At 42.2% G+C, this 27,133-nt stretch overlaps 2 protein-coding genes across 7 annotated transcripts in view; one reads left to right on the top strand and one right to left on the bottom strand.

Annotated features, from left to right (window-relative positions):
• The first annotated feature begins 610 nt into the window (after nucleotides 1–610).
• LOC140909168 (solute carrier family 22 member 2-like) lies at nucleotides 611–27,005 on the top strand. Of its 2 annotated transcripts, XM_073337835.1 has the most exons (12): nucleotides 611–675; nucleotides 3,840–4,667; nucleotides 8,769–8,872; nucleotides 10,324–10,478; nucleotides 12,045–12,213; nucleotides 15,609–15,723; nucleotides 16,282–16,388; nucleotides 16,566–16,780; nucleotides 17,814–17,922; nucleotides 19,430–19,542; nucleotides 21,393–21,492; nucleotides 25,702–27,005. In XM_073337835.1, the coding sequence occupies exons 2-12, from the start codon at nucleotides 4,251–4,253 to the stop codon at nucleotides 25,766–25,768; spliced, it is 1,671 nt and encodes a 556-aa protein (XP_073193936.1). In that variant the 5' UTR covers nucleotides 611–675; nucleotides 3,840–4,250; the 3' UTR covers nucleotides 25,769–27,005. The 2 variants fall into 2 exon arrangements, with proteins under 2 accessions (XP_073193936.1, XP_073193935.1); XM_073337834.1 differs by lacking the exon at nucleotides 611–675 and having other exon boundaries at nucleotides 3,658–4,667.
• Nucleotides 25,921–27,133, bottom strand: part of LOC140909169 (solute carrier family 22 member 2-like) — a 33,592-nt gene continuing 32,379 nt past the window's right edge. For 3 of the 5 annotated variants that reach the window (XR_012158106.1, XR_012158110.1, XR_012158112.1), the window contains one exon: nucleotides 25,923–27,133. The gene's annotated coding sequence lies outside the window, so the exon portion shown is untranslated. The other 2 variants (XR_012158105.1, XR_012158111.1) reach the window with 1 other exon arrangement.

Below are 27,133 nucleotides of genomic sequence, written 5' to 3'. Positions count from 1 at the left end.
GCTAAATCCTGCCCCTTTCTCAGAGCTACTGTCTAAGTCCAGGCTGCAGGGAGGTGCCCATCTCTGTTTGGGATCCTTATCTGCAAACCCGCTCTAGGTGTTAGGCATCAAAGCTGTTTTAGCAAGTAGCCCAGGGGGCAAGAGAACAATGATGACACCCTACCTTCTAGCTCTTAGCCCAGTGGTCAGGGTACTCACCTGAGATGTGGGAGACATCTGGCTCAATTCCCCTCTTCACCTGAGGGGGAGAAGGGAGTTGAACAGGGCTCTGCCACCTCCCAGGTGAGGACACTAGTCACTGGGCTACAGGATATTCTGACATGGGGCTCCCTCATTCTGTCTTGCTGAAGCTGCTCCACTGTGGATAAATAATTTAAAAAGTCATTGGAACCAGGGGACTGGCCCCTGGGTCTCCCACGGGCGTGTGCTAATCACCAGGCTACAGTGCCAGTCTCACGCTCACTTGCTTGCTCTCCGGCTCATTGACTTTTTCAGTTAGTCACAGTGGAACAGCTTTGACTGAAGAGACTGAGAGAGCCCCCCCAGATCAGAAAATGCCATAGCCCAGTGGTTAGTGCAGTCATGTGAGAGGTGAGAGATCCTGGTTCAGATCCCTTCCTCTCCCTCCCGGCAAAGTGGAATGGAGACTTGAGCAAGGGATCTCCTACATTCCAGGTGAGTGCCCTAATAACTCCTGGCCCAAAAGTTATAAGGGAGGTCCCTCTCCCTACCTCGCCTGGCCATTTTGTGTCAGCTTGTTTAGAGGGGCCCAATTCAGTAGGTGAGCTCTCAGCATGCTTACCAGATCAGGCCCTCTAAGTGAGTTCAGCAGAGGAATGCCTATCTGCCCCCCATTCGTGCCTGGGGTGGTTAGGTGGGTAAGTCCTTTTGTCAACCTAGCCCCTGGTTTCTATTCCTATCTGTGACACTTTGGGCAAGTCACTTAAGCTCTTTTTTACTCAGATTCCCTATCTTGGAAAATAAGGAGCACTATACTCACCCACTTTTAGAAAATGCTTTGAGATCTATGGATAAAAAGTGCCACTGTTTAAGTACAAAACGTTATTTTATTATTATTGGCTTCGATCTGTATTTGTGAACTACAATCAATTTTCTAGAGCGGGTTGTTAGATTTAACTTTGTTTATGTATTAAATGAAGATCCCTTAAAAAGACTATAAACGTGTATCAGAGGCTCCAGGAGTTCAGTGTACAGGAACATTTAACTCAGCTTTTGGAGCGTTGACATATTTCATAGCAGGCGTGATAATACATTACTTTCTATAAACTAAAGAGATTACTGATTATACACAGTAACAGTGTCTCAATAGACAACTGCTTTAATTAACCTACTGCAGCAGGGCAATATAGTCTTCTGGAAACAGATATAGTAACTCTCCATTCAAATGAGTGTTCCTGATTCTTTCACCTTTGCCTTATATCCCCTCAGTAAGCATCAGAGGGAACCCAGATCTTGATCTGCACTAGGGGGAGGACAGGCTAGAGCAGTGGTTCCCAAACTTGTTCCGCTGCTTGTGCGGGGAAAGCCCCTGGCGGGCTGGGCTGGTTTGTTTATCTGCCGCGGCCGCAGGTTTGGCCGATCGCTGCTCCCAGTGGCCGCGGTTCGCTGCTCCAGGCCAATGGGGCTGCGGGAAGTGGCGCAGGCTGAGGGACATACTGGCAAACAAACCGGCCGGCCCGCCAGGGGCTTTCCCTGCACAAGCGGCGGAACAAGTTTGGGAACCACTGGGCTAGAGCTATGGATCAATGACTGAACTGAAAAAACCCAGCTGAAGTACAAGTTACGCCACAAGGAGACAGAACAGACCTGGCGGATGGGAGCCTGATCAGACTGGGCCAGAACACACAGCGGGGACAGCCAGACCAGACACACAGAAGGGGTTTGTAACAGACTAGTCCCAGGTGTGAATGGGAACCATGGCTTACAGGAAAACTAAGGGCTAACGCAATGCAGCTTTATAATGATGGAAGTGACAGCATTTTCCACCTCCAACACATGCTTTTGAGTCTATGGTTAGACCTTTAACAAATAGCTGACCTTCAGGTGACTCTAAATCTGCCTGTTTAATCTTTTAGGCCCAGATTCTGGGCTTCCCTGTGGGCCAGTCTTCCAGCATATAGGGACCACAAATCCTGATCTACCCCTAGGGGATACACCGGGCATAGGGAGGATTCTCCTGTGGCATAGGGGCAGTGGAACAGCCCTGTATTGCTCCCCCACTTGCAGTTCCCGGCATGGAGTCATGCTGGGACATACCCAGGAGAGAGAAGGAGGACAAAGTGCATTTCCAAGATGCATTCATGCACCTGCCCTTATATTTATTTTGGTTTGGTTTAGTATTATCTTTAAATATAAATAAGTCTGTAACCGGTGTAAATTTAAAGGATGTTTGCTGGTGGATACAGTTACTGAAAAGTGCATCTCTCACTCTCTTACAGGTGGCATCACTCATCTCCTGCCTTTGACATGCAATAATCTGGGCTATAAATAGTTTAAAAGCTCCCTGTGAATAGGAAAAAAAATCTGATCTTTTATTATGCCATATAGAAATTGTTAATTTCAAAATAGTGCCCATATTTGTGACTCGCCGGGTAGTGTCCATGGATGGCGAATGATTACAGGATTAGAAAACATGGCTTGTAGTGATAGTCTCAAGAAGCTCAATCTATTTAGCTTAACAAAGAGAAGGTTAAGGGGTGACTTGATTACAATTATAAGTACCTACAAGGGGAACAAATATTTAACAGACTCTTCAATCTAGCTGAGAAAGGTATAAGATGACCCAATGGGTGGAATCTGAACCTAAACAAATTCAAACTTGAAATAAGGGATACATTTTTAACAAAGAGAGTAATTAATGATTGGAACAATTTACCAAGGGTTGTGGTGGATTCTCCATCACTGACAATTTCTAAATCAAGACTGGATGTTTTTCTCTGGGAACTATTTTGGGGAAGTACAATGACCTGTACTATTTAGAGGTCAGACTAGATGATCACAATGGTCCTTCTGGCCTTAGAATCTCAGCATAGTACAGGAGCACAACATGTATGCTCTCAAAAGACAGAAGAGAGTGAAGGGAACACTGAGATTTCTTTATAGCTTTAGCATAAGCCCAAATGTTAGCATTGTATAATCACATTACATGACATAAATGGAACGTATACACAAGTTTCTGAGCTAAGCCTCCCAGGAGGTGCAGGAAACAAAGCACAGCCCAGAAGGAAGGGGAGGCAAAGGAGGTTTTAAGGCCAACGTTGCATGCCCCAAATTCTGTTCGCTCTGGAGATTAGTGCAGCCCCCAGCATAGTTAGAACAGCCGTAGGTGTTGCTCTAATTTATGGACCTGTAGCCCCTACGGGCTGCTCTGCAGTCCAGAATAGCTACTTTATGCTGTGGCCCTTCCCCTGCCATCTCTCCCACCATCAGCACACCCTGTACTGGAGGCTCTGAGGAAGTTTGGGCCAGATTTGTGAAGATATTTAGCCACCTAAAGATGCAGATAGGTGCCTAGTGGGATTTTCCAAAGCAGCTAGGCACCACACTCCCAATGTTTAGGCACCTAGGTGCTTTGGAAAACCCTACTTGGCATCTACATGCATCGTTAGCTGGCTAAATACTTTTAAAAATCTGGAAATATGGTCCATATACACTGCCAGCGCAGCATATAGGGGCTAGAATCTGTTATACTTGAGGGTATAAAAATTTCAGGACCCTATGAACAATGAAGAACACAATAAGAAAAGGAATACTTGTGACACCTTAGAGACTAACAAATTTATTGGTGCCACAAGTACTTTTTCTTTTTGCATTTACAGACTAACACGGCTGCTATCTGAAGAATACAATGTGCATTTATAATGCTTATAGACTCAGATAATAGAAAAGTGTTTTACAGAGGAATAATTGTCAAGCCTATATCATATGCTAACAAATCAACAGATGCTATGTAAAACACCAAGTGTAATCTTCCGAGCCATAACGCACAAAACAAGCTAATCACCAACAGCAGAGTTTGCATCACATAAGAATCAAAGCTTGATTTGAAACAACGCTTGAGAAATAAAGGTTGCAACGCATGGTTTGTCAATTTACAAGGTAAATTAACTATTTGACTTTTGGTCAAGCATCCTGCAGTTATTTAAACAGCTCTGCTACCAACTAAATACAGAGCAATGCTGTGAAGAGCAGTCCGGTTACTTATTTTAATTGAGTTGCCATATGCAAAAATGCCAACCTTAGATGACATTCTAGAGCATATTGGGGAATTTGACTTGTTCCAGAAGCGAGCCTTCTTTGTCTTATGCCTGCTGTCTGCCTCCTTCACCCCTATTTATGTGGGTGTCGTCTTCCTGGGGTTCAGTCCAGAACACCGCTGTCTCAGTCCTGGAGTTGCTGAGTTGAGCAGCAGATGCGGCTGGAGTCTAGAAGAGGAGCTGAATTACACCGTTCCAGAGCAGGGAAGACATGGGGAGTCTTTCTCTAGTCAGTGCAGGAGATACAACGTGGACTGGAACACAACTGGCCTCAGCTGCACAAACCCCTTAGAAAACTTCACTGGTTACGGCAACAGGAGCAGTATCCCGCTCACCACTTGTCAAGATGGCTGGGTTTACAGTTCTTCAGGATCATCCATCGTGACTAAGGTAAGACTAATAAACAATCAGCAACAGCCCATGGTTACCCAGCTATTTGCAAACTGAAAAAATCCCAGATAATAATTTTCTGAAGGAGGAAACACTTATGCCAGCTAATAGTCTCATCTCAGCGTGTGCATAGATGGAGTATAACTCCCAGTAACAATGGTAACACTAGACCTGGTTGAAGGGTACAAACAGTGATCTGTGAATATATTTGTGGGGGTAAATGGTAAGTACACTGTGCTATTATTTACAGAGTCATATTACTAGTTTTTCAGGAGTAGTCAGAAGACTGGAAGTTTATTCATAAAATGTCCACAAATCCTGAAAGTTTCATTAATTTCCATACAAATGATTATGCACATTTCATCATTTGCTATTCTCTTGTTTAAATGTTTCAGTCATCTGTGCACGGGTCAGCTCTACAGATAGCATGAAAAGTTAGCAGCATTTAAAGCAAATACAAGTTAGTGAACTACTTTTCATGCTAAAATAGATGAAAACAAAAATCTGTGTCCAACTACATTTCAGAACAAAAATGGGTTTTAATGTTGTTTTTAATAAACAGGGGGAAAGAGTGTTATTTACCCCCAAATATTTACTCAGAAAACTGCAAAGCTAATTTTTTGCACCAATTTTCACCCATTTTTTCAACACTGATAAGTTCCAAGGACATTTTAAACAAAATAAAAGCTTTACACATGACCTAGCTGACTGATCTTGCACATGAATAATAAATAATGTCAAAGACACAGTGAAGACAAAATTGGAAATATTTTACATTGGAAAATATTTACATATAACAAATACAGTAATAGATAATAGGGATAAGTTAAAAAAGAGCTGCAAACAGAGAAAAAGCCTACATTTGTCACATAACTAATTTGCAATAGATAATTCAACTGGCTCTAGTTAACATAGATGCCTCCCCTGCTCCATTCTTCAAGATGAGAATACAACCTATAAGTGATCATCTGTCTTGAGCAGTTTCCAAAGTGAGCAAGTTGTAAGGGGGAAGGCGCCATGAAGACCTTTTAAGGTGAATTCCCCTCACAATTCCTCAGTTTCCCCAGCTGTAAGACTGAGGATAAATACTTTATCTCCTATGTAAAGCACTTTGAGATCTACTGATGAAAAATGCTACGTAAGAGCATGATATTGTCACTATTAATGTAGACAAATATGTTGAAGAAATATGCTGAGAGTTGAATTTGTGCTGTCAACTCCAGAAAGCCAGACATCAAGTACTATAAAAAAGGAGACTAAGAATAGTCCACACATTATCATAATGCCAGTATACACAGTGAGATAAAGCTTGATCTGCATCGATGCTGCATTCCCTTTAGGCAATCTTCCCTTGAAAGAGGCAAAGATCCAGAGAAATAATTGGGAGCATGTTGGGAGGGTGTATGTCACAGGGCGAGAGGCTAAAGAGATTACAATGATTTAATTTGGAAGGGGGATGAGAAAAAGCATATGTGATGGATACTATAAAGCAGTGGGGAATGGTAAGAAGTCTTGGTGCATGCTTTATCCCTTCTCGTAAATGAGAATGTGAGAAAATACTGTTGAATTAAACACCAACACACATAAATAAAAGGGCGTGAGTTAAACATTGGGTAAAGTGGAATCTGTGGAACTCATGGCTGTAGGATGTTATTGAGGCAAAGAGCATAAGAATTTAAGAAAAGGTTACACATGGGCAAGAACAATATCTGCTCTTACATTGGCTAGGATAAAATTATATGGACGAAGTGTTCTAAGGATGGGGAGCAGAAAATAAGGACATCCCCCACCTAATACCTGGTCCTTTTCCTGTTTTGCCATTGACTTCAATGAGAGTAAAACTGTGCCTGAAATACAGTATTAAACATTCAAGGTTTTCACTTTCCTTTGATGCATCTGGCATTGGCCAAGGCTGGAGACAGCCCCTCAGCCTGGAGAGATCATTGATGAGAGACCAGCCTGAGCCTCAATTTAAAAGCTCGGTCTACAAACAACTATTTTTAGAGCATGAGCATGACCCCCGCTAGCCCAAGTCTGTTGACCCGGTCTGGGAGGCTGTGGGCTGTGTAGACATACCCTATGTTTCTGTTGCTCAGTGAGTCGCAGCAAAGTTACAGAGTACATGCTTGCTGTAAGTAAAAGTGAAGTAGACTCTGCCGCTGGGCTTTGTGCCCGTACTAATTAAGAGTTTGAGAGCAGGTTGCTCAGCTTCACTCTGGCAGGGCCCATTGTATCACACCTAAAGACTCTATTAAGCAACAAATATGAACCCACAGCCCGTAGCCCATGGATGCTCCCACAGACATTACTGTCTTCACAGCTGCCGGGTTAAAGCTCAGTTCAGGAGCTCAGAGTTTGAAAATATCTTTACCTGCTGCTGAAAACTGCATTAGGCAAGCCTCCTAGCGTCCAGCAGCAGTGCAAACCCCCATGGTGCTGCCTAGCCCTATAAGCCAATCTAAAACTAATGAAAGGCACCAGGGTGATACCACAGAACAGCCGGAAAATGTAATGTACTCCTAAATCAAAGCCATAAATGCTTAACTCCAAAGCAGAACTGATGGACACTTCCTCCATACAGAGTCACTACACATAGATGAGAATGAAGCCGAGTAACACCTCTGCAGCATCACACCGTTTCGGTTGCTAGATAATTTGCAGTGAGCAAACCACCAAGTCTACAGGTTTGCCAAGATAAACTGATAGAGATTCAGACATTTTTCCAAATTTATCCAAAATTACAGGCAGATTAATTTTCTTAAGATTCCCTCCTCTTTCCCCCTGCACCCTCACCCTGAGAAGTAATTATGCTATTCAGAGAAATAATAGAAATCATAGAAATTTAGGGCTGGAAGGGACCTTGAGAAGTCATCAAGTGCAGCCCACTGTGCTAAGGCAGGACCAAGTGAACCTTCCCCACTCTGAACTCTAGGGTACAGATGTGGAACCTGCATGAAAGACCCCCTAAGCTTATTCTTACGAGCTTAGGTTAAACCCTGCCACCACCAAAGTGTTACACAAAGAACAGGGGAAGTGCCCACTTGGAAACGTCTCCCCCCAAAAAAAGTATCCCCCCAAGCACTACACCCCCTTTCCTGGGGAAGACTTGATAAAAATCCTCATCAATTTACATAGGTGAACACAGACCCAAACGCTTGGATCTTAAGAACAATGAAAAAGCAATCAGGTTCTTAAAAGAGAATTTTAATTAAAGAAAAAGTAAAAGAATCACCACATAGAGAATCCCTCTAGGTAAAACCTTAAGTTACAAAAAGACACAAACGTTCCATTCAGCACAACCTATTTTATCAGCCATTTAAACAAAACAGAATCTAACGCATATCTAACTAGATTGCTTACTGACTTTTTACAGGAGTTCTGACCTGCATTTCTGCTCTGCTCCCGGCAAAAGCAACACACAGACAGAGAGAACCCTTTGTCACCCTCCCCCCCCAGCTTTGAAAGTATCTTGTCTCCTCATTGGTCATTTTGGTCAGGTGCCAGCAAGGTTGTCTTAGCTTCTGAACCCTTTACATGTGAAAGGGTTTTTCCTCTGGCCAGGAGGGATTTAAAGGTGTTTACCCTTCCCTTTATATTTATGACAACCCTATACTAACTTTGTCCTCCCAAACCGCTAGCCCTCTGTTAAGGTCACATATTTTTATGCTTACCTGTAGACCTTTGTCACCTACCCCCTTTGAACCCTAGTTTAAAGCTCTCCTCACTAGGTTGGCGACACAGTGTGAGGTGGAGTCCATCTCTCCCCAGCACACCTCCTTCCTGGAACAGCCTCCCAAGGGCGCAGGGTGCCAAGCCCTCCGGTCTGTGCAGCCATGCATTCATCTCCAGTATGCACGTGTCCCTGCCTGGGCCCTCACCCTTAACAAGGGCAGTATTTTTCTGGAAATTGATACAAATTGGACAAAATGTATTTCAGCTATGATGGTTAAAAGAATTGGGTCATTTCATTTCTGGACAATTTTCCTAATTTCCTCTGTGTGTGTGTGTGTGGTGGGTTCATCATATCTCAAAATGTCTGGGCCATGTCTTATGTTAGGGAGTGTCTGTCCTCCCTATTCTAATGCTGATGTGCCTCTGCAGTTTAACCTGGTGTGTGAGGACTCCTGGAAGCTGGATCTCTTTCAGTCTTGTGTGAACACTGGATTTTTTATTGGCTCCCTAAGCATCGGCTACATAGCAGACAGGTACGTGTGGGATGAAACATTCACTTTGGGTATTTAACATTCATATTTTTAAACAGTTATGATTGAAGGGAAAAACGAACGCACTGAAAAACTAATTCAAAAGATCACTCAGTCCCTTAGAATAGAGTCATTTTTGGCAGCTAAAATATTTTATTTCCTAAAATATATGGTTCTGATCAGTGGATTTATATAAATGTCATTTCCCAGAAGCCAGGAGCGGAAGAGAGGGTGGATCACTGCAACTGCCATTTAGAAGCTTCAGTTAATGTAAAATAAGACTTCTTAGAGGTGTTAGTTCAAAGGAGTATATTAGACCTATTCATAGACTCAGCTGGTTTCTGGGCAAAATCCAAGGTGCTCATTTTGATCTATATAGTTTTATGTGTTTTGTACCCTGGTTACCATAAAGACCACCTCTCCTCTTATGCAATGTTTGAGATCAGCTATAGTACTCCTCACTTGCCCCTGCAGTTCAGATCTGGAACACTGAAGGCCCCTAGAGCATTCTTAGGAGATGGACCTTGAGTCTGGAATTTCCTGTTGGCCTTGCAAAGCCCTGTTGGCTGACCCTTAGGACGTAGTTCAAAATGACCTGCTTACGCAGGATTTGATGGAAGGGGGCATCTGAGTGACTTGAGCTGCTGATGTTTTTGAGGGGAAAAGAAATTTACTTTGGCTGTCATTTGTCACTCTGCTGTTTTTGTTAGTGTACATTTATTGGATTGGGATGCGGAGTTTTGACTGACGGTGCATTGTTATAAATAACTAAATAAAGAGTTCTCTATTAAACCAAACCAAAATGTCTTTCCAGCATTGTAATAAGCCTGTTTCTTTTGGAAACATTTACTTTTGAATATCAGTGGAGCCATTAGGATACCAATGGAGAGACAGCTGCAGGCCCAATATGAAATTTCTGAGCACTATATCTGGGGAAGGATGATCAGAATGAGGCAAAAATTAGTGTCATTGAATAGGTCAATGGAGGTCATTGTAGTAGTAGGTCAACTACTGTAGCATAGAAGAACTATTACCGATCAATGTAGCGTAAGCCACCACAGGATGTTTCCAGAGCCCATTAGCCCGGTCAGTAAGTGTTTATGGTAAGAAAATGTGCAAACACATGGGTGAAAGTCTGGAAGAACTCACCAAGATCATTGTAAAGGGAAAATCTTGGTGGAGGGGAACCACAAAGCAATTCCTGCCTTCATTAAAAGCAGCGGGGAAATCATGTGGGTAAAAGGAGATATAAGGACAGAGACTCTAGCTGTCGCCCCTCCACAGGCAAAAAAGAGGGCAATAACAGAAGAAAATAACAGCTCTTTCAATAGAATGAATTCAAAAAGTATTGCTTTGCAACCATCATGACTCAGCCACGGGAAAGTTTGCTCTTCAGTTGTATTTTACATGATGTAATGCATATAACGATCACAGATACATTTGTTTCTCTGCAGGTTTGGTCGTAAATTATGCCTTTTAATTACAATCCTTGTCAATTCCATTTCTGGAGTTCTCATGGCCTTTGCACCAAGCTACATGTGGATGCTGATCTATCGTTTCATACAAGGACTGGTCAGCAAGGGAGGCTGGTTAACAGGCTACGTACTGAGTAAGACGGATTGCAATTACCACTTCTGGGAATAAAGCCCCGGGTGTAGAAGTAGGGCTGAACAGATTTGTTCTAATACAGCTGAATGTAAGGAATTATTAGCTCACTGGGTAACACATTGAAAAATTAAGCTCATTTTATTCATTGAAAAACTGCAGTTCTATGCTCAAAACCAAGATTTATGTCAAAAATCACATTTTCTTTTCAGAGGTCACAATAGCAGGGTTTTCAGATCTAAAAACCTGGCATTCTTCCTTAAGCCTTTGAGAAGCCTACGCATATTGGAATAAGACAGTTTTGGAAAATACTGTGCCTTCCCACATTAACAAGCATATGTTCCAATAAATACCCATATAGGGACATGGATTAATTGGAAATGCTGTCAAAGGCAGGTTACATTTTAAGGGTGTACCTACAGCTGGAAGCAAGCCCAGGAAGACCCAGGGCTAGCCAGCTCAGTATGGATTGAAGGGGCTGGGTGGGCTTCTATTTGGGTGCCTTGCCTGCGTCACTGGCCATGTCATAACTTCCACACTGCTATTTTTAGCATGCTAGCTCAAGCACCTCTGTCTACCCAGGCTAGGAGACCCGCTCCCAGCTGCAGTGTACACATACCTGTACAGGCCGAGTGGGGCTGGCCTCAAAAGGTAGTGAGTAGTGTAGTGTCCAAATTGAATTTTTTGTTCACCAGACTTTTTGGGGTTCCATGACTTGAGACCGTATAAAAAACCGTATTTCCAGACAAGGTAAGGTTACTACATGACAATATTGTGCTCCCTCTTTACATTTAGAAAACCAAAGCACTTAAATGCTTTGTCCACATAACATGTTAATGGGTGAAATACTGGCCCTACTGATGTCAACGGCAAAACTCCCCTTCACTTCAGTGAGGATGGGATTTCACCTGTTATTCACATCAAGTACAAAGAAACGCATATTTCGTCACAACCCAACACCCTTAACTCTGACACACAAATACTCTTCTTTCATCTGTAATCTCAAAATGAGAACATATCACCAAGCCCTTTCTGAAAAAAAGAAATCTAAAAATTAAATATGCACACAGTAATGATACTGAACAGCTTCTAATACAAGTCCACATAACCATACATCGACATCTATTAAACTACATACACAACATTCTCAAGAAACATCAATTACAAGCTGTCTACCTCCTCCCCTGGCCCCCCTCACCCCTAAATCTACTGCCATTTTCCACTTAGCGGTATTCATTTAAAAAGGTAAATATTTAGATACCAAAATCATGGTTAGAAATTGACTGTGGTTTAGTAACATCCAAATTTTTCAAAGAGTCTATGTAACAGAAGTTCATGAAGCATGACCAATTTGTAGAATTTGATTTTTAAATAGTTATTATACATTATTGAAGAGAACTCAGTTTAAAGTGCTGTTAAGGCTTCTAGATAGGACAGAAATTTTACAAGGTCATAAATTCTAGAATCTATTAAATTTTAAATGGTTTTAAATTAGGGGATCGAGGTTCTCCAATCTCTAAATTGATTTATCACTGATTATTTTCTACCTTGATTTGTGTTATCTTTTTAGTCACAGAATTTGTTGGCTTAAGCTATAGAAGGACAGTAGGAATTGTTTACCAAGTAGCCTTTTCTGTCGGACTCCTTGTACTCTCTGCTATTGCTTATATGATTCCTCACTGGAGATGGCTGCAGCTCACTGTTACTCTGCCAAACTTCTTCTTCTTGCTCTATTACTGGTAAGCACATTTATATTTCACCCAAGAGCAAAAATACAAAATGGAGATTTTAGTTTACAGTTTAAGCTCCTTTTGATAACCTTAGTTTATTGTTAGGGCTAGTCAAAAAGGTTTCAGCTGTAACATTTTACCATTGAAAAATGGGTTTTCACCAGGATTCAAATTTTTCACAGGAAAGGATCAATTTCTACAGAACTTTCCATTAGAAAAATCTAAATGAAACCTTCTTTTTCATGTCAGGTCGACATTAACTTGTGTGTCTACCAAAGCCACTGTGTTGACTCATGGTATTTGTAGTTTCAGGTCTCTCATTCCCTGGTTCTCCCATGGGCCATTCTTCTCCAACTGGACTACATCTCCCATGATGCATGGCAGTCTTTCTCTGCAGCTGAGCCACTGCAGTATAACATGGGAGTCCCATAAGAATCAATCACAGGAAAAGACCACCTTGCATCATAACAGATGTAGTTCAACCAGGGTGCATTGTCTATAGGAGATAATGAGGGCATGAAGAACCCAGAACAACTCACATAAGGCATCACAGTGGCAAAGGCAGACACATACACACTAATGTCAACCTGAGCCAAAACAAAATGTTTCAACTTTTTTGAATTGAAATTGTTTGGAACCTGTTCTTCAAAAAGTTTTGATATTTTGACTTTTCTTCCTGATTCAGGATGAAAAGAAATGTTGAGATATTGGAGGTTCCCAGGGGATGGAAATTCCATTTTTCTATTAGATCTACTTCTCACCTGATTAGACAGCTAACCTGAGATTTTAGAATATTCTGCACAAAAAAATCTACCATATCATGAATGCAGTGTTATGGTCAATCTAGCACTCAATGTTGTTAATGAGTAAAGAGGTTGTTACCTAACAATGTAAGACACTCTATTCCATTCTATCATCCATAGCAAGGGTGCTGCATCTCCAGCATCTTCTCCGTACATTCAGCCTCAGAATGGCAATAATAAAACATTAGCTACTAGGTCACTATTCTAGGCTTATTTAGAGATGGGGGCCAGGATTCAAATCCAGGTCTGAATTTTGCATGTCATCCCACTCCTTCCAAACTTGGGGTTTTTTTAATCTAGAGGCCTCCGTTTGATCCATTAGAGAGCTATGGGCCAGCTGCAAAATTCAATACCACATTTGGGCTTGAACTCCCCACCACCCACTGTTACCCGATGCACAGAGTTCCAGGGTGTTTCTCTAGACCCATCTCTAGCTGTGATGTTTAACATTTGAAACATGGGTGTCTTTAAGTAGTGGGAAAGGTGAGGAAGGGGATTTGTAACTTTTCAAAAGTTACTCATTTAGTTTAAGAGCATATTTACTAGTACTACTCAATATTTTCATTAATGACTTGGATAATGGAGTGGAGAGTATACTTATAAAATTGGCAGATGACATCAAGCTGGGAGGGGTTGCTATCATTTTGAAGGACAGGATTAGAATTCAAGACAACCTTAATAAATTGGAGCATTTGTCTGAAATCAACAAGATGAAATTCAGTAAAGACAAGTGCAAAGTACTCCACTTAGGAAGGGAAAGTCAAGTGCACAAATGCAAAATGGGGAATCACTGGCTATGCAGTAGTAGTACTGAAAAGGATCTGTGGGTTATAGTGGATCACAAATTGAATATATGTCAACAATGTAATGCAGATGAGAAAAAGGCAAATACAATTTTGGGGAGTTACTAACTGGAGTGTCATATATAAGACATAAGAGGTAGTTGTCCCACTTTATTCAGCACTGGTGAGGCCTCAGCTGGAGTACTGTGTCCAGTTTGGGGCCAAACTTTAGGGAAGATGTGGATAAACTGGAGAGAGTCCAGAGTAGAGCTACAAAAATGAGAAAAAGGTTTAGAAAATCTGAACTATGAGAAAAGATTAAAAAACTGGTCATGTTTAGTCTTGAGAAAAGAAGACTGACAGGGAAAGGGAGTGGAACCTGATAGCATCCCTCAAACCTAATCATAGAAATGTAGGGCTGGAAGGGATCCCTAGAGTTCATCAAGTCCAGCCCCTTGTGCTGGGGTAGGATCAAGTAAACCTAGACCATCCCTGACTTGTGTTTGTCCAACCAGTTCTTAAACAAATATGTTAGAAGGAGGACGGTGATCAGCTGTTGTCCATGTCCACTAAAGGTAGGGCAAGAAGTAATGGGTTTAATCTGCAGCAAGGGAGATTTAGGTCAGATATTAGGAAAAGCTTCCTAACTATAATGGTAGTTAAGCACTGGAAGAGGCTTCCAAGGGAAGTTGTTAAATCCTCATCACTGGAGGCTTTTATGAACAGGTTAGACATAGACCTGTCCAGGACGGTGTAGGTTCACTTGGTCCTGCCTCAGTTCAGGGTTTCATTAGATGACCTGCCGAGGTCCTTTCCAGCCCAACATTTTTATGATTCTGTTGGTTTAAAATGGCAGACAATAAATAAATAAAATAAATAAATGAATAGAACAAATCTGCAAACATTTTGTTGACTATTTCATCAGAATTTCAGCAAAAAAGTTTCATCACAATTTCACAATTTAGAAAAATGGCAGCCCCTTCTCGTATTTCTGGACAGCATTTTCTTACATTATTTCAAAATATAGCAAATGGTTTTTTTTCTAAAAGCCAGACGATGTCATCATAAACAGGAGACTCAAGTAAGAATAGAAAGTTTATTTTACCTCCATATTTGGCCTTCGTCTGACCACTGATGGAATATGTGTCTAGTTCTGACGTCCACAATTCAGGAAGAATGTTGATAAATTGGAGAGGGTTCAGAAAAGAGCCACAAGAATGATTAAAGATTTAGAAAACCTGCCTTATATTGACTGAGCTTCTTGAGTCTGTTTAACTTAGCCTTCTCTTTGTTAAGGGGTGACTTGATCACAGTTTATAAGTACCTACATGGGGAACAAATATTTAACAATGGGCTATTCAATCTACACAGATCCAATGGCTGGAAGTTAAAACTAGACAAATTCAGACTGGAAAAGAGATGCAATTTTTTTTAACAGTGAGATAATTAATCACTGGAACAATTTACCAAGGGTTGTGGGGTATTCTCCATCATTAGCAATTTTTAAATCAAGATTGAACATTTTTCTAAAAGATGTGCTCTAGGAATTATTTTGGGGGAATTCTCTGGCCTATGTTATACAAGAGGACAGAGTAGATGATCACCGTGGTCCCTTGTGACCTTGGAAACGATGAAATGATGAACCTGAGAGTAGCTAAGCATCCTCAACCCCCTTCCCCCCATGGCTTCAGCTGGAGTTATGGGTGTTCTGTACCCCTTAATGTCCTATCAACAGAAACTCAATTTAGTTTGAATACACAGTGTTACAGTGACATATATTTTGTTTCCACGTACCTGTGCCTGGTTGCTTGTGTTGCAGGTGTCTGCCAGAGTCACCCAGGTGGCTGATAGCTCAACAGAGAAATGACAAAGCCATGAAAATTATTAACCGTATTGCCAAGGGAAATGGGAAAAAGGTGCCTCCCTCTTTACAGGTGATCATGTATTTTTTTCCTGGGTGTGTAATTACAAGCAAACAATGCTATATATTTAGGATTGCTCTGACTCCAGACCAGGAGCAAAATGACAAGCCAAAGTGCTGCAACTCTGCAAAGAGGAGTTGAGTGGTTGTCTTTTTGTGAAAGCCTCGGATATTAAAACAACATACTGACATGAATGGAGACTCCTATAACTATTCCAATAGCCAAAATGAGTTCTTCCTCTTATAAAGTATCAAGCAGCATTCAACCAACCAGATCACATCTGACTGAACATTCCAAAGTATCTTTTATTCATTTATCGTTTTTAAAAATAAATGTTACTTCATTTAATGAGGTGGCTTTGGTACAGACAGCTGGGGGAAAGGGTGGGCTGTTTAAGTGTTCACAATTCCCCTCGGTTTTTGGTTACTTTGCAGACAGACTCTTAATTGGTAAATGAAAAATTCCAGAAACAATGATGTTTATGTTGATTCAATGAAAATAAACAAGGCCGAACTCCCCAGACTCTCACCCCCTAACCTCTTCCTTAATGTCCCTCTGGTTCTTTCCTAGAGTCTCAACCCTGAAGAGGAAGATGGGGAAAAGCTGAGCCCTTCATTTCTAGACCTGGTCAGAACACCTCAGATAAGGAAACATACACTCATTTTGATGTACACTTGGTAAGGAAGGGTAACGCAGTTTTCATTTCAAAGCATTAGACCACCCCCAAGCCCTCCCACACATAGTTACTTTGGCTGTTTTCCCCATATGGCCCTTGACTGGCAGTGCATCTTAATTCTTTGAATAATCTATCCCTTTGCAAACTTGCCTTCAGTTGGACTCTGCTCTCTGCCTAGGTTCACAAGCTCTGTTCTGTACCAGGGGCTCATCATGCACATGGGGATTGCTGGTGGGAACATTTATCTGGATTTCTTCTATTCTGCACTGGTTGAATTCCCAGCTGCCCTCATACTCATACTTACAGTTGATCGCATTGGCCGTCGCTATCCCTGGGCTGCAGCAAATCTGGTGGCAGGGGCTGCTTGCCTTCTTACAGCTTTCATCCCAGACAGTGAGTTACTCAAGTTTTTGTTAGTCTGTGTCACTGTTACCCCTGAGAGAGAGAGAGAGAGAGAGAGAGTGTTCGTTCTTGTTCTGGAGAACTGAAAAGACCACTTTTGCTATTGTAGTCCACATCAGTGTTGCAATTCAGTGGAAACAAATTATAGACATTTTCCCCACAAACATTGGTGAAGATAAAAATTACCAATAATTTTTCCCCTCTCTAGTTGCTTTTTATAACGCAACTGTTGAAAAACGGGGCACATAATGGGCTAAATTTCCCAAATGGCATCAACTCAGCCTGTAAGTTTGCACGTGCAAGTTCACAAGCACACTGTTTTGGGCAGCCATGTCTTTGCACACCCCAAAGTTTGGATCTGCACACACACACAAAGAACTCGTACACACCTAATCTGATGGACAAGCCCAGTGAGAGACACCAGGCTCTTACAAGATTTAATATACTCTTTTATATTTATAGTCTCAGGTCTACTAGTCACTTAAGACATAATACATCCTCCCTGAAGTTTTACATACAGCCCAAAAACTGAGCTCAGCTGACAGAACAAACTCATTTTAAAACAGCGATCAGACACTTCATGGTTTATATGAGGAGGGAATGTAGGCTAATCAATTACATTTGTGGCTAGAGCTAGGACATCCTGAGTTCTAATCCTAGGTCTGTGTGTGTGACCCTTGGAGAAGTGACTATCTTTGTTGCTTTCATTTTACAAATAGGGAAACTAAGAGATCACTACTTACCCTACCTCCGAGGAGTGTTGTGGGGGGTCAGTTACTTTATGATTGTACAGTACACTGACAAATCTAAAATGCTTAAAATGCTCTGAAGTACTAGTATTGTAAACTGGGGTGAAAGGAGGATATGAAACTGGGGTATGGGGTGAAAGGAGAACCCATTCATAGCTGCCCCTGTGGGGTTCCTGTGCTGTATGGTTTTCACTAAATGCAATCTTTCACACTCTTATGACATGATCAGAAAAAAACAACCACCACTGTAATGCTAACATGTGACTTCCTTCCAGATATCTATTGGCTAAAAATTACTACAGCTTGCTTGGGCAGAATGGGAATTACCATGTGCTATGAAATGGTTTGCCTAGTAAATGCAGAACTGTACCCAACATTTCTCAGGTGAGTACACTGTCTTCTATTAATCCAGCATACAAGGTGACGGCTAAGAGTGCAAAGTGTCTCTCTTTACTGATTCAAGGGTATCACAGAAACACGTTAGAGCCACAGACTGCACAGTAGAAAAAATAGAATAGTGTGTCTATCAAATGACAGAAGTTTCATTCAAAATTAAACAGCAGAGCGAGCCACCTTAACCTATCCAAATGCATTGCATGGCCCAATGGGGCAGAGCTTCCATGTAGAACATTCACTGCAAAAGTTGTTTCAAATACCACAAAACACAGGGTTGGATTTGAGAAGAATCACTCTATAGATGGATATTTAGCATCTAGGCCAGCGACGTGAAACACTTTTGGCGCTGGCTGATTTTAAGACTGGTTCAGGACTATAGCTGTGGTGATGCCGAAAGGCTGCCCCCAGAAGATGGCGAAAAAGGAGCCAATGAAGAATGAAAAAGCTGCAGCAGCAGAGATCTAGTGGACGCAAGCCAGGAGAGAATGAGTGGGGCCTGAGGATTGCCAATGGAGGCTGGCTGGAGGCTATTGCTACAGGAGGGGAAGCTGCTGGCCATGTAGTGCCCAAACAAAGTGATTTTGTATTTACGAAATACACCCAAAAAAAAAAATGTCAAACAATGTGAACAGCAGCCCGATAACCAGCAACTAGCACGCCATGGTGCCATAAGACACCCAGGTTCTGTTCTCTGCCCTTTCCTCCTTCTCCCTCAGTTCACACTACTTGGAGGACAGTGCCACAGACTAAAGGTGGCAGGTTTCTGAAGTGTATGTCATAAATCATTTCAACGCCTCCTCTGCCTCATCCTTTTCCCCTCCCCTCCAAAAAAACCTGATTAAATGAGGGTATTATACAAGGAAGAACAGAAAACCTACAGGACATTTGTCCATCTCTTAGAGTGTTTTTTGTAGTGCTTTATCCAGTCTAGATTTATATCTTCAAAACCATGGGGCTTCTATTGCACCACCTAAGGAACACTTGCATTTCCTAGTACATCTCACTGGAAGATTTGCCTGACGTTTCACCCTTTTTTTTATTAACTGCATCCTATTACTCTTGGTTATTATTAGCCCAATCAGAGGTGAACTTTTTAAAGTTCCTTTTTATTATTTTATTTCCTCACCAATCTTTGCAACTCTTCCCAATTTATATCATCAGTGAATTTCATTAACAAGATATTTATCCCCTCTGCCCAGATCATTAATGAAGATGTTAAATAAGATCAGGTCTCAGACCAATGCCTAGTGCACAAATCAATTCCTAAGTTCTTCTGGACAGCCCACTAGTGCCTACTATGTTCTCATTATATCCCGGTGGGGACATTACCATTGCAATATGCAACAGATTAGGCACATCCCTCCTAGAATTGTTAACAGGAATGGCTTGCCTACTCTTCTGTATGCATTGCTAAAAATGTTTAAGTGAATAGCTGCAGAATGCTTTTTAAACAAATTAATAATGGGGGAACATTTCATGTACATATATTTTCTAGGAACCTGGGAGTACTTGTCTGCTCTTCCATGTGTGATATTGGTGGGATCATAACTCCATTCATTGTCTACAGACTGGCAGAGATCTGGCATGAGCTGCCACTTGTAGTTTTTGGTAAGAGTTCTGTATTGTAGAGTGACTGTATTTACTATATGCAGTGTTGTTGGAGCCGTGTTGGTCCCAGCCTATTAAAGAGACAAGGTGGGTGAGGTAATATATTTTATTGGACCAACTTCAGTTTGTGAGAGAGACAAGCTTTCAAGCTTACACAGAGCTCTTCTTCAGGTCTGGGAAAAGTACTCAGAGTTACAGCTGCACAATCTGTTTTTTTATATAGCAGTGACACCGAGTTAGTTTCCCAGACCTGAAGAAGAGCTCTGTGTAAGTGCAAAAGTTTCTCTCTCAGCCACAGAAGTTGTCCAATAAACAATATTACCTCACCTACCTTGTTTCTGTATTTACTATGTCCTAGGCAAATTATTCCCATGGTTAGTTGCCCTCAACATAAAAAAAATTGTATCTTATTTCTAGCTGAATTTGTCTAGCTTCAGCTTCCATCCATTGGATCATGGAATGCTTTTGACCAATAAAGAGCACACTACCATCAGAAATCTCTTCCCCATGTAGGTACTTAGAGACCATGAACCAGTGAGTCGCCTCTTAACCTTTTCCATTAGGCTAAAAGGAGCTGAATTTATTCAGTGTATCTCAGCAAGACAGATTTTTCCAGACCTCAAATCACTCTCGTAGCACTTTTTAGAACCCGCTCCAATTTATCAACATCCTTTTTAAAGCATGGACAGAAGGGGACACTTCCCCAGGTGATTTACGCAAGGTAGAAAGTCTGTGGCAGAGCAGGGAATTGAATCTTGGTCTCCTAAGTCAGCATCCTAACCATTCAACCATGCTTCCTTACCTCTTGGCCTACTGGACTGTCCATGAATACTGGCCAGTTGCTTCCATGAGTCCTTAGGTGAGGGAAACAGCCAATTCACCCCAGCCTACTCCCCACTGCAGCCAGTGATGATTCTTCAAAGAACTCCAAGCCCTAGATACAGCTAAGGAAAGCACTATAGTTCCCTAGCACCCAAGCAACAATGTTGGAGGTGTATCCAGCTCATGGAACATTTAACAGACAGCGTGTGCAGCAGCAGACGAGACTCTGCAACACTTCATGGAAAGTGGGTGGTCTGAAGGAGTTAGGATGGGTGGTTATGGGAGGGAAGGAACAGATTGCCTAGGCAAAGGGATGGAGTCGGAGTGAGGTCTCCTCATTCGCTAATTGTGTAAGAGAACTTTCCTAGTAGACAATATTGTGCACTAGGAGATATGGTGTATTTTTCCCTATTGTTCTCATGACAGAAAGATTCACTAAATGTCATGGCTCATGAAATGCCCTGAATCGCTTAATTTTCTTTCACTGTTGGTTCAGTGTTGGAGTTTTGTTTGAGATGATTGCAATATGTTAGATACACCAGCTAAATTAGGTTAGGCCTTCACCACTGGCACATGGTCCCGAAGGGGTCAGACCCCAGTGGAGGACTGATGTAGCAGAGTGCCACCCCTTCCCTTTCCAAGTTCCTCTGCCAACAAGTGGGGAAGAGGCAGCTAGGGGCACAGGAGCATCCCCTCAGAGGAATTCTCAGCTGGCCTGCTGGAGCCAGAATCCGGCTCCTTTGTACCCTCTGAGGGGTGCAGGGGCTAAGCCACATCTGAGATAGTGGCCCAGCCTCTCTTTTCTCATCTCAGAAGGGCCTCGGAAATAAGAGCAGTGCCTACTGAAAAAATGGAACTTGGATAAAACCCAGAAGCCATTTGCTTTTCTTTAAAGCCTTCTTACTCATTCAGCAGAGGCAGCTTTGACTCAAATTCATAATCATTGCTGCACATGAATATTAAACCATGTAATGCTCACTTTGTATTTTGTATCAAATTTAATCCTTTTGCATGATCTTTGTTCCAAGCTGTGGTTGGTTTAATCGATGGTGGACTAGTGCTGCTCCTACCTGAGACCAAAGGGAAAACTTTGCCTGAAACCATAGAAGATGCTGAAAACATGCACAGGTACAGTACCATCCAGCCTGAGAGAAATTTGTATCAAACCGTCTTAACAAAATCTGCCTCAGAACAACGTTTCATTGTACATCCCTGGAAGGATCTGTTGTTGGTCTTCTTTGCAGCCCCAGAAATGCAGAAGACTGCAGACACAGTGTAATACCTGAAAAGACTACGCAAAGTTTTTCCACTGGGTTGGCAGGATAGCAGATTTTAAATTATACCATTTTATTTAATCCAGGCTCCCAGTGTCATTGCTATTCTTAGGCTTGTTTTAACAAAATGTGGAGAGGGTGGAATCCTTATTCCTAAGTATTCCAATAAATTTGTAGTGGTTTGGCTAGTTTGTGTGTTAAATGTAACATGTCGTACCACACCCACATCAGGAGTCACAGTGATACAGTATTTCACAACTACAAAATATTGGCATCTGTTTTTGTTTTTCCCAATGGTCCACTTTATGGTTCAGATCATTTTGAGTTGCCATCCCCTTCTCTCTACCAAACATTTTGTTATTTTCAGATTGTTTGTTGCTGCAATCGCAAAGCACTACAGTACTTCCTGCCTACCAGGATTCCAAGAACAAATAATAGAGGTCATTAGCTGGCCTTTGGATAGCAGTATCACGGCTACCATGCATGATCTACTCGAGCTGTACACAAGTATATATCTGAAAGGAAATTTGTTTTACGTGGAATTTGAAACGCTGTGACCTTGACGTTGGCTGTTCAATACAGTGACGTGCGTTACATACTGAGAGGCAGCAAACTTTTGTCTGTAGGTATGTGGAATGAAGTCTTTGCTGTCACAGCAATAGCAGCGGTCATGGATAAAAGGGAACAGTGAAGATCTAGAGGTGACTTTTGAACCCAGGGCTTAATTCAGTGCCATGTCTTTGTAGTAGGAAAGGGCCTTGGCAGTGAGTTTTGGCAGCCAATTCACCTTTTCTACCACCAGGAAAAAAGTTACATAAAAGACGCAAAGGCAGCAGTCCTAGGGAAAAGCTGGACTAGTGTAAGGTACATTGGCTGGGTTCAGAGTTCACATCTCATTTTGTTCAGTGACAGGGAAATCACACTCAAGCCGAGGTCATAGCTGTGCAAGGTAAAGTCAGGTTCTTGTTTGGCTTATTTAATTGCCCTTATGCAGGGCAAGGAGTTTGGGGGAAACGGTCCCTAATTACATTTGATATAGTTTAGACGCTGCTTGACATATCCTTTCCACTCTGAATACTAATGGATGCCAACTTAAAATGTGCCATAAGTGTAGTAGGGCCGGTTTACCATGTGTTTTCCACTTTTTATATGCATTTGTGCAAATAAAATAGTTGCTCAAATGCTCATGGACCGCTCCCATTAAAAAAAGAACAAGCAAGACTGAAGCCAATGTGTGCAAATACTCCTGGAAAACACAGCGTGGTATTCACCCAGCCCATGTTCATGCGCTCTCTCTCTCTCTCTCTTTAAACCCTACGGGCCAGTTTCTCAGCTGCTGTAAACTGGCATATCTCCATTGACATCAGCTGAGAATGTGGCGCTATTCACTTCCATTTAGGCACGGCTGTGGCTGATGGGGAAAGAAGAGAATAAGGAGAAGGAACAAGCAGATAGTGGTGAATTTGACCCTCCAAGAAGCTATTCATATGCCATGATGATTAAATGGCAACGTCGGCATATCTCTGAAATAGGAAGCTGGGACTGGCAGGCTGCCTATGATTGGGGTTTCCTGACTCTTTGCACTAGAAGACCCTGGTTTTAGTTGTTTGTAACTTGGCCAAATTTCGGGGAGAAATGATTCAGCCATTTCCAAGAATGAAGCTAGTGGGAAACATTTTGCCCATGTTAAAAAATTCTTGTACCCTCTCTTTACAAAGCTCTATCATCCCCATGCTTTGGGGCAAGGAATTTGGTAGTGGTGGCCTTTTTGTCAAGGACAGGCCTTGTGCTGTTCCGAGGAAAATCTGCCCAAATGCGGCCAAATTATAAGTCTTTGAAAAACTGCAGTTTGCACATGCTCTGTTGAGACTCTCAAGTAAATTCCCCAAAGATTCGGTTTGCACTGGGCATGCTCCAGCCTGGGGCCAATAAGGACTTTTGCTGCACTTGCAGCTCTGAGCTGCTGTGGGGCTGGGCCAGGCCCCAGCACCTGAACTGAGAGTAAGGACCCTGACTTTCTGAGCTCTCAGTGACCCGCTGCTCAAGAAGGTGTTTGATTCAAATGCAACGGGGACAAAAGCCAGACCAAAAAACAGATTCAGAGGGAACAAAAGCAGTGGCTGTAGATTAGGACAAGGAACCCTGGCTGGGGAGACTGTCTGAGCAAGGAGACGGGGCTGGAAGTGGGGTCTAGGGGGACTGGGAGCCAGTAGATGGTGGAAGATGGATTGTCTGGGCAGGGCGACTAGGCCTGAGAAACAGTCAGGGTGAAGAGAAGGTGGTGAGGAGAGAGATCTGATGAGTAGCCAGAGGAAAACTGGGACTGGCTGGGCAAAGAGACTGGGACAAGGAAACAAGGGAAGGACTCAGAGATTAGACAAGGAGCCCAAGAGTAGGGAAATAGGGAGTGGGAGTCAGTGTGGGTGGGGAATATGTGGAGGCAATTGGAGCCAATATGGGGTAGAGAGGCATATTGGTTTAGAAGTTGGGCGGGGAGACTGGGATTGGCTAGGCAAGGGCGGGGTCAGGAGAGGTGAAACTAGGATATACTGGGCACAGACTGGAGCTAGGATGAGAAGCCTAAAGAATGTAAACTCAGATTAGCTAGGTAAGGAGAATGGAACTGGTGCAAGGAGTCAAGGGTGGGAAATATATAGGACTGGCATGGGGCAGGCTGGAGCATGTGAGGCTGAAGGGATCACATGGGGGGGGGAGAAGGGGTAGAGGGGGAATTGGCAGAAAAGTCTGTGCCCTCTAGAGCCTGGAATGGAACCCAAGATTCCCAAGTCTCACCATTTCTTTGCTCTCAGCAAATACTGTGAAATCCCCTGGCAAAGTGTGTGGCTCAATCACCTTCCAGTGATTGTCCACAAAGGATAACGTCTCTAAACAAATTAATATGTGATCATGTAATTAAAGACAGACAATCTCATAATGCATAGGCACAAGGGGCCAAATTAAGGTTCCACAGGCAAATTTCCTAAATTTTGCGTGGTTAACTTTGCAACCTGAATGCTCTTTTAACTTCGTGTGTGTGTGTGTGTGTGTAATATAGTTATATATGTGAAAACAAAGTTAGTAGTTTCTCAGTAGCTGGAGCTACTTTTTATCATTTATACATTTTCACAACTTAAGATAAGAAGAGACCATTAGATCTTCAAGTCTGAGGCCCTGTGCATCAGAGGCGATGGAATCTCATCCAATTACTTCTGTACTGAGCCCAGTAACTTGTATTTGGTTAAAGCAGATCTTTCAGAAAGGCATCTAGGCTTGAAGCCCTCAAGAGATGGAGAATCCGCCACAACCTTTGGCAGCTTGTTCCAATGTTAAATCACCTTGTTAAAACTTGATGCCATATAATAGACAAAAAAACGCAAAAAACCCCAACCTTTCTACTTACATATATTTTTGCTCAGACAGAACTCTAGATAAAAATCTATGCTTTATAAAACATCCCAGGGAATTATTTCTCTCAGCAACACAAAACACTGCTTAAATTAAACAGTAACACCAGCAAAATGGAGGAAAAATCAGAAAGTAAAGGCTAACACACTATTGATAGCTCTAGCATTTGTGCTGAATGTCAGTCCTCAGTTGGCATTTCCTGCATTTTGTTGGCTTGATCACAAATCACTTTTAAAAAACAGTTTTCTCCGCCAATCCATATTTAATTGCATACAATGTGTACTCCAAAGCAGTCTCAGGGGAGTGTGGGAAAAGGTGTGTAGCCTAGCTGGGAAGTTTGAATACATTCTTTACAACTTGGTGCAAACTTACAGTCCTTTAAATGAAAAGCACCTGGTTGTTTCTTATAAAGGCCTATATTTTGCTATGAAATAGACAATGCGAGGGGACCTTAGAACAGTCTGATTCCTTTGCAGGTTAGTTCCTCTGTTTGTGTCTGGAAAAGAATTCAGAGATTCGGTTTTTTTATTTGCCAACCACAAACTAGTTTTTCGTTTAATTTAATCAGAGTAGAAGATACGCTTCTTTTTGTTCCTTGGGGGAGCGCCTGTTCTTTTCCTTATTCCTCCCAATTGCCTTTTCTGTTTTGTTTCCACAGACAAAGAAAGCGCAAAAAAGAAGTGATTTACGTGCATGTTTCAACAACAGAAGTTGCACCTAATTAAATTAAAGAGTTGCTTCTCCCAGGGCCAGCCTTTGATGACACATTAATAGACTGAAAACAGAACATTTATATGACACACACCATCTACTGTCATAATTTCTTTATTCTGCTCTAATACTTGCTACACATCCTTAAGACAACAGACCACTGGTTATCATCCACAGAGCTGCATCTGTGACACACATCTGTCTTCCACCACTGATCATTGCTACTATCTGTAGCTCAGTCCAGGACACTTAGACCATGTCTACACTATCACTTACATTGGCAAAATTTATGTTGCTCAGATGTGTGAAAACACACACCCTCCTCCCCCGAGCAACATACATTTCACCAGCATAAGTGGCAGTGTGAAATCTGCCGCTGCCCCAGCTACTGCTGCTCGTAGGGGTGGTTGTATTATGTCGACAGGAGAGCTCTCTCCCATCGGCATAGAGCGGCTACATGAGTGATCTTACAGCAGTGAAGCTGCATCAGTACTGCTGTAAGCTTCCTAGTGTAGACATGGCCTTACGGTTTCCAGAGGTTATTTGTAGGCCAACTATTTCAAAAAAACAGCTCTCCGAGTCCTGTATGGTATCTTTAAGGCTTTATTGATAGAAATTCCACCAGAATCAACTATGCAGAGAATACAAAATTTGGAGGGCAAACAAGGAATACCCAGAGCCAAAAGTGTAAAGTGGAGAGAACAGAGCAGAGAAGGGGCTGCAGTACACCTGGTGAGTCATTACTGACCTTTGTAAAGGCGTTCAGTTCAGGAGAGGAGACAGACACTAAATGGATGTGGGTGGATGGTACCAAGAAGCTGCTCCCATTGCATTAAAGAAAGTTCATGCTCATCTAGCCTCATTACTTTCCTAATATTACTGTTTCACATAATCCTGCTCTATAAGTACCACAGGGGAGCTGTGAGATCAGGACTGGGAGAGAGATGGGCCACAAAAGATCTCCAGGTTTTTGAAATATTGAGAAGTTGGGGAATCATGGCAGTAGGGCTTCTGTGACTGAAGGATCCCTCATACACCCTGGTACTGTAAAGCCAAGCGTAGCTGTCCTCCTGTACATGGTTCTGATCACATCCATCATCTCACATGTGATTTAATCTGTGGCTTTGTGTTTACCTTCTGATCGCTCCCAACTCTGAGCCACAATTCAGGCCCGAAGGAAGAAATGTGTAGAATGGTCTGACGATGCCTCAGACCAAATAAATAAATAAATAAAATCAACATTGTTCTTCACCCACACTGTGTGCGGGAACTTATTGTTCTTCAGGAAAAGAGCTATTAGAGAAATATCTCATCAAAAAAGTTTGAGCAAGCGAGGCCCCTGTCCAGCACATCCATGTTACAAGGATTTAAAACATCCC

Source organism: Lepidochelys kempii, chromosome 3 (assembly GCF_965140265.1).
Source record: "Lepidochelys kempii isolate rLepKem1 chromosome 3, rLepKem1.hap2, whole genome shotgun sequence".
In the NCBI taxonomy this organism is placed as follows: Eukaryota; Metazoa; Chordata; order Testudines; family Cheloniidae; genus Lepidochelys; species Lepidochelys kempii.
Note: the sequence above shows the minus strand (reverse complement) of the source record. Positions and strands in the feature narration are given on the sequence as shown.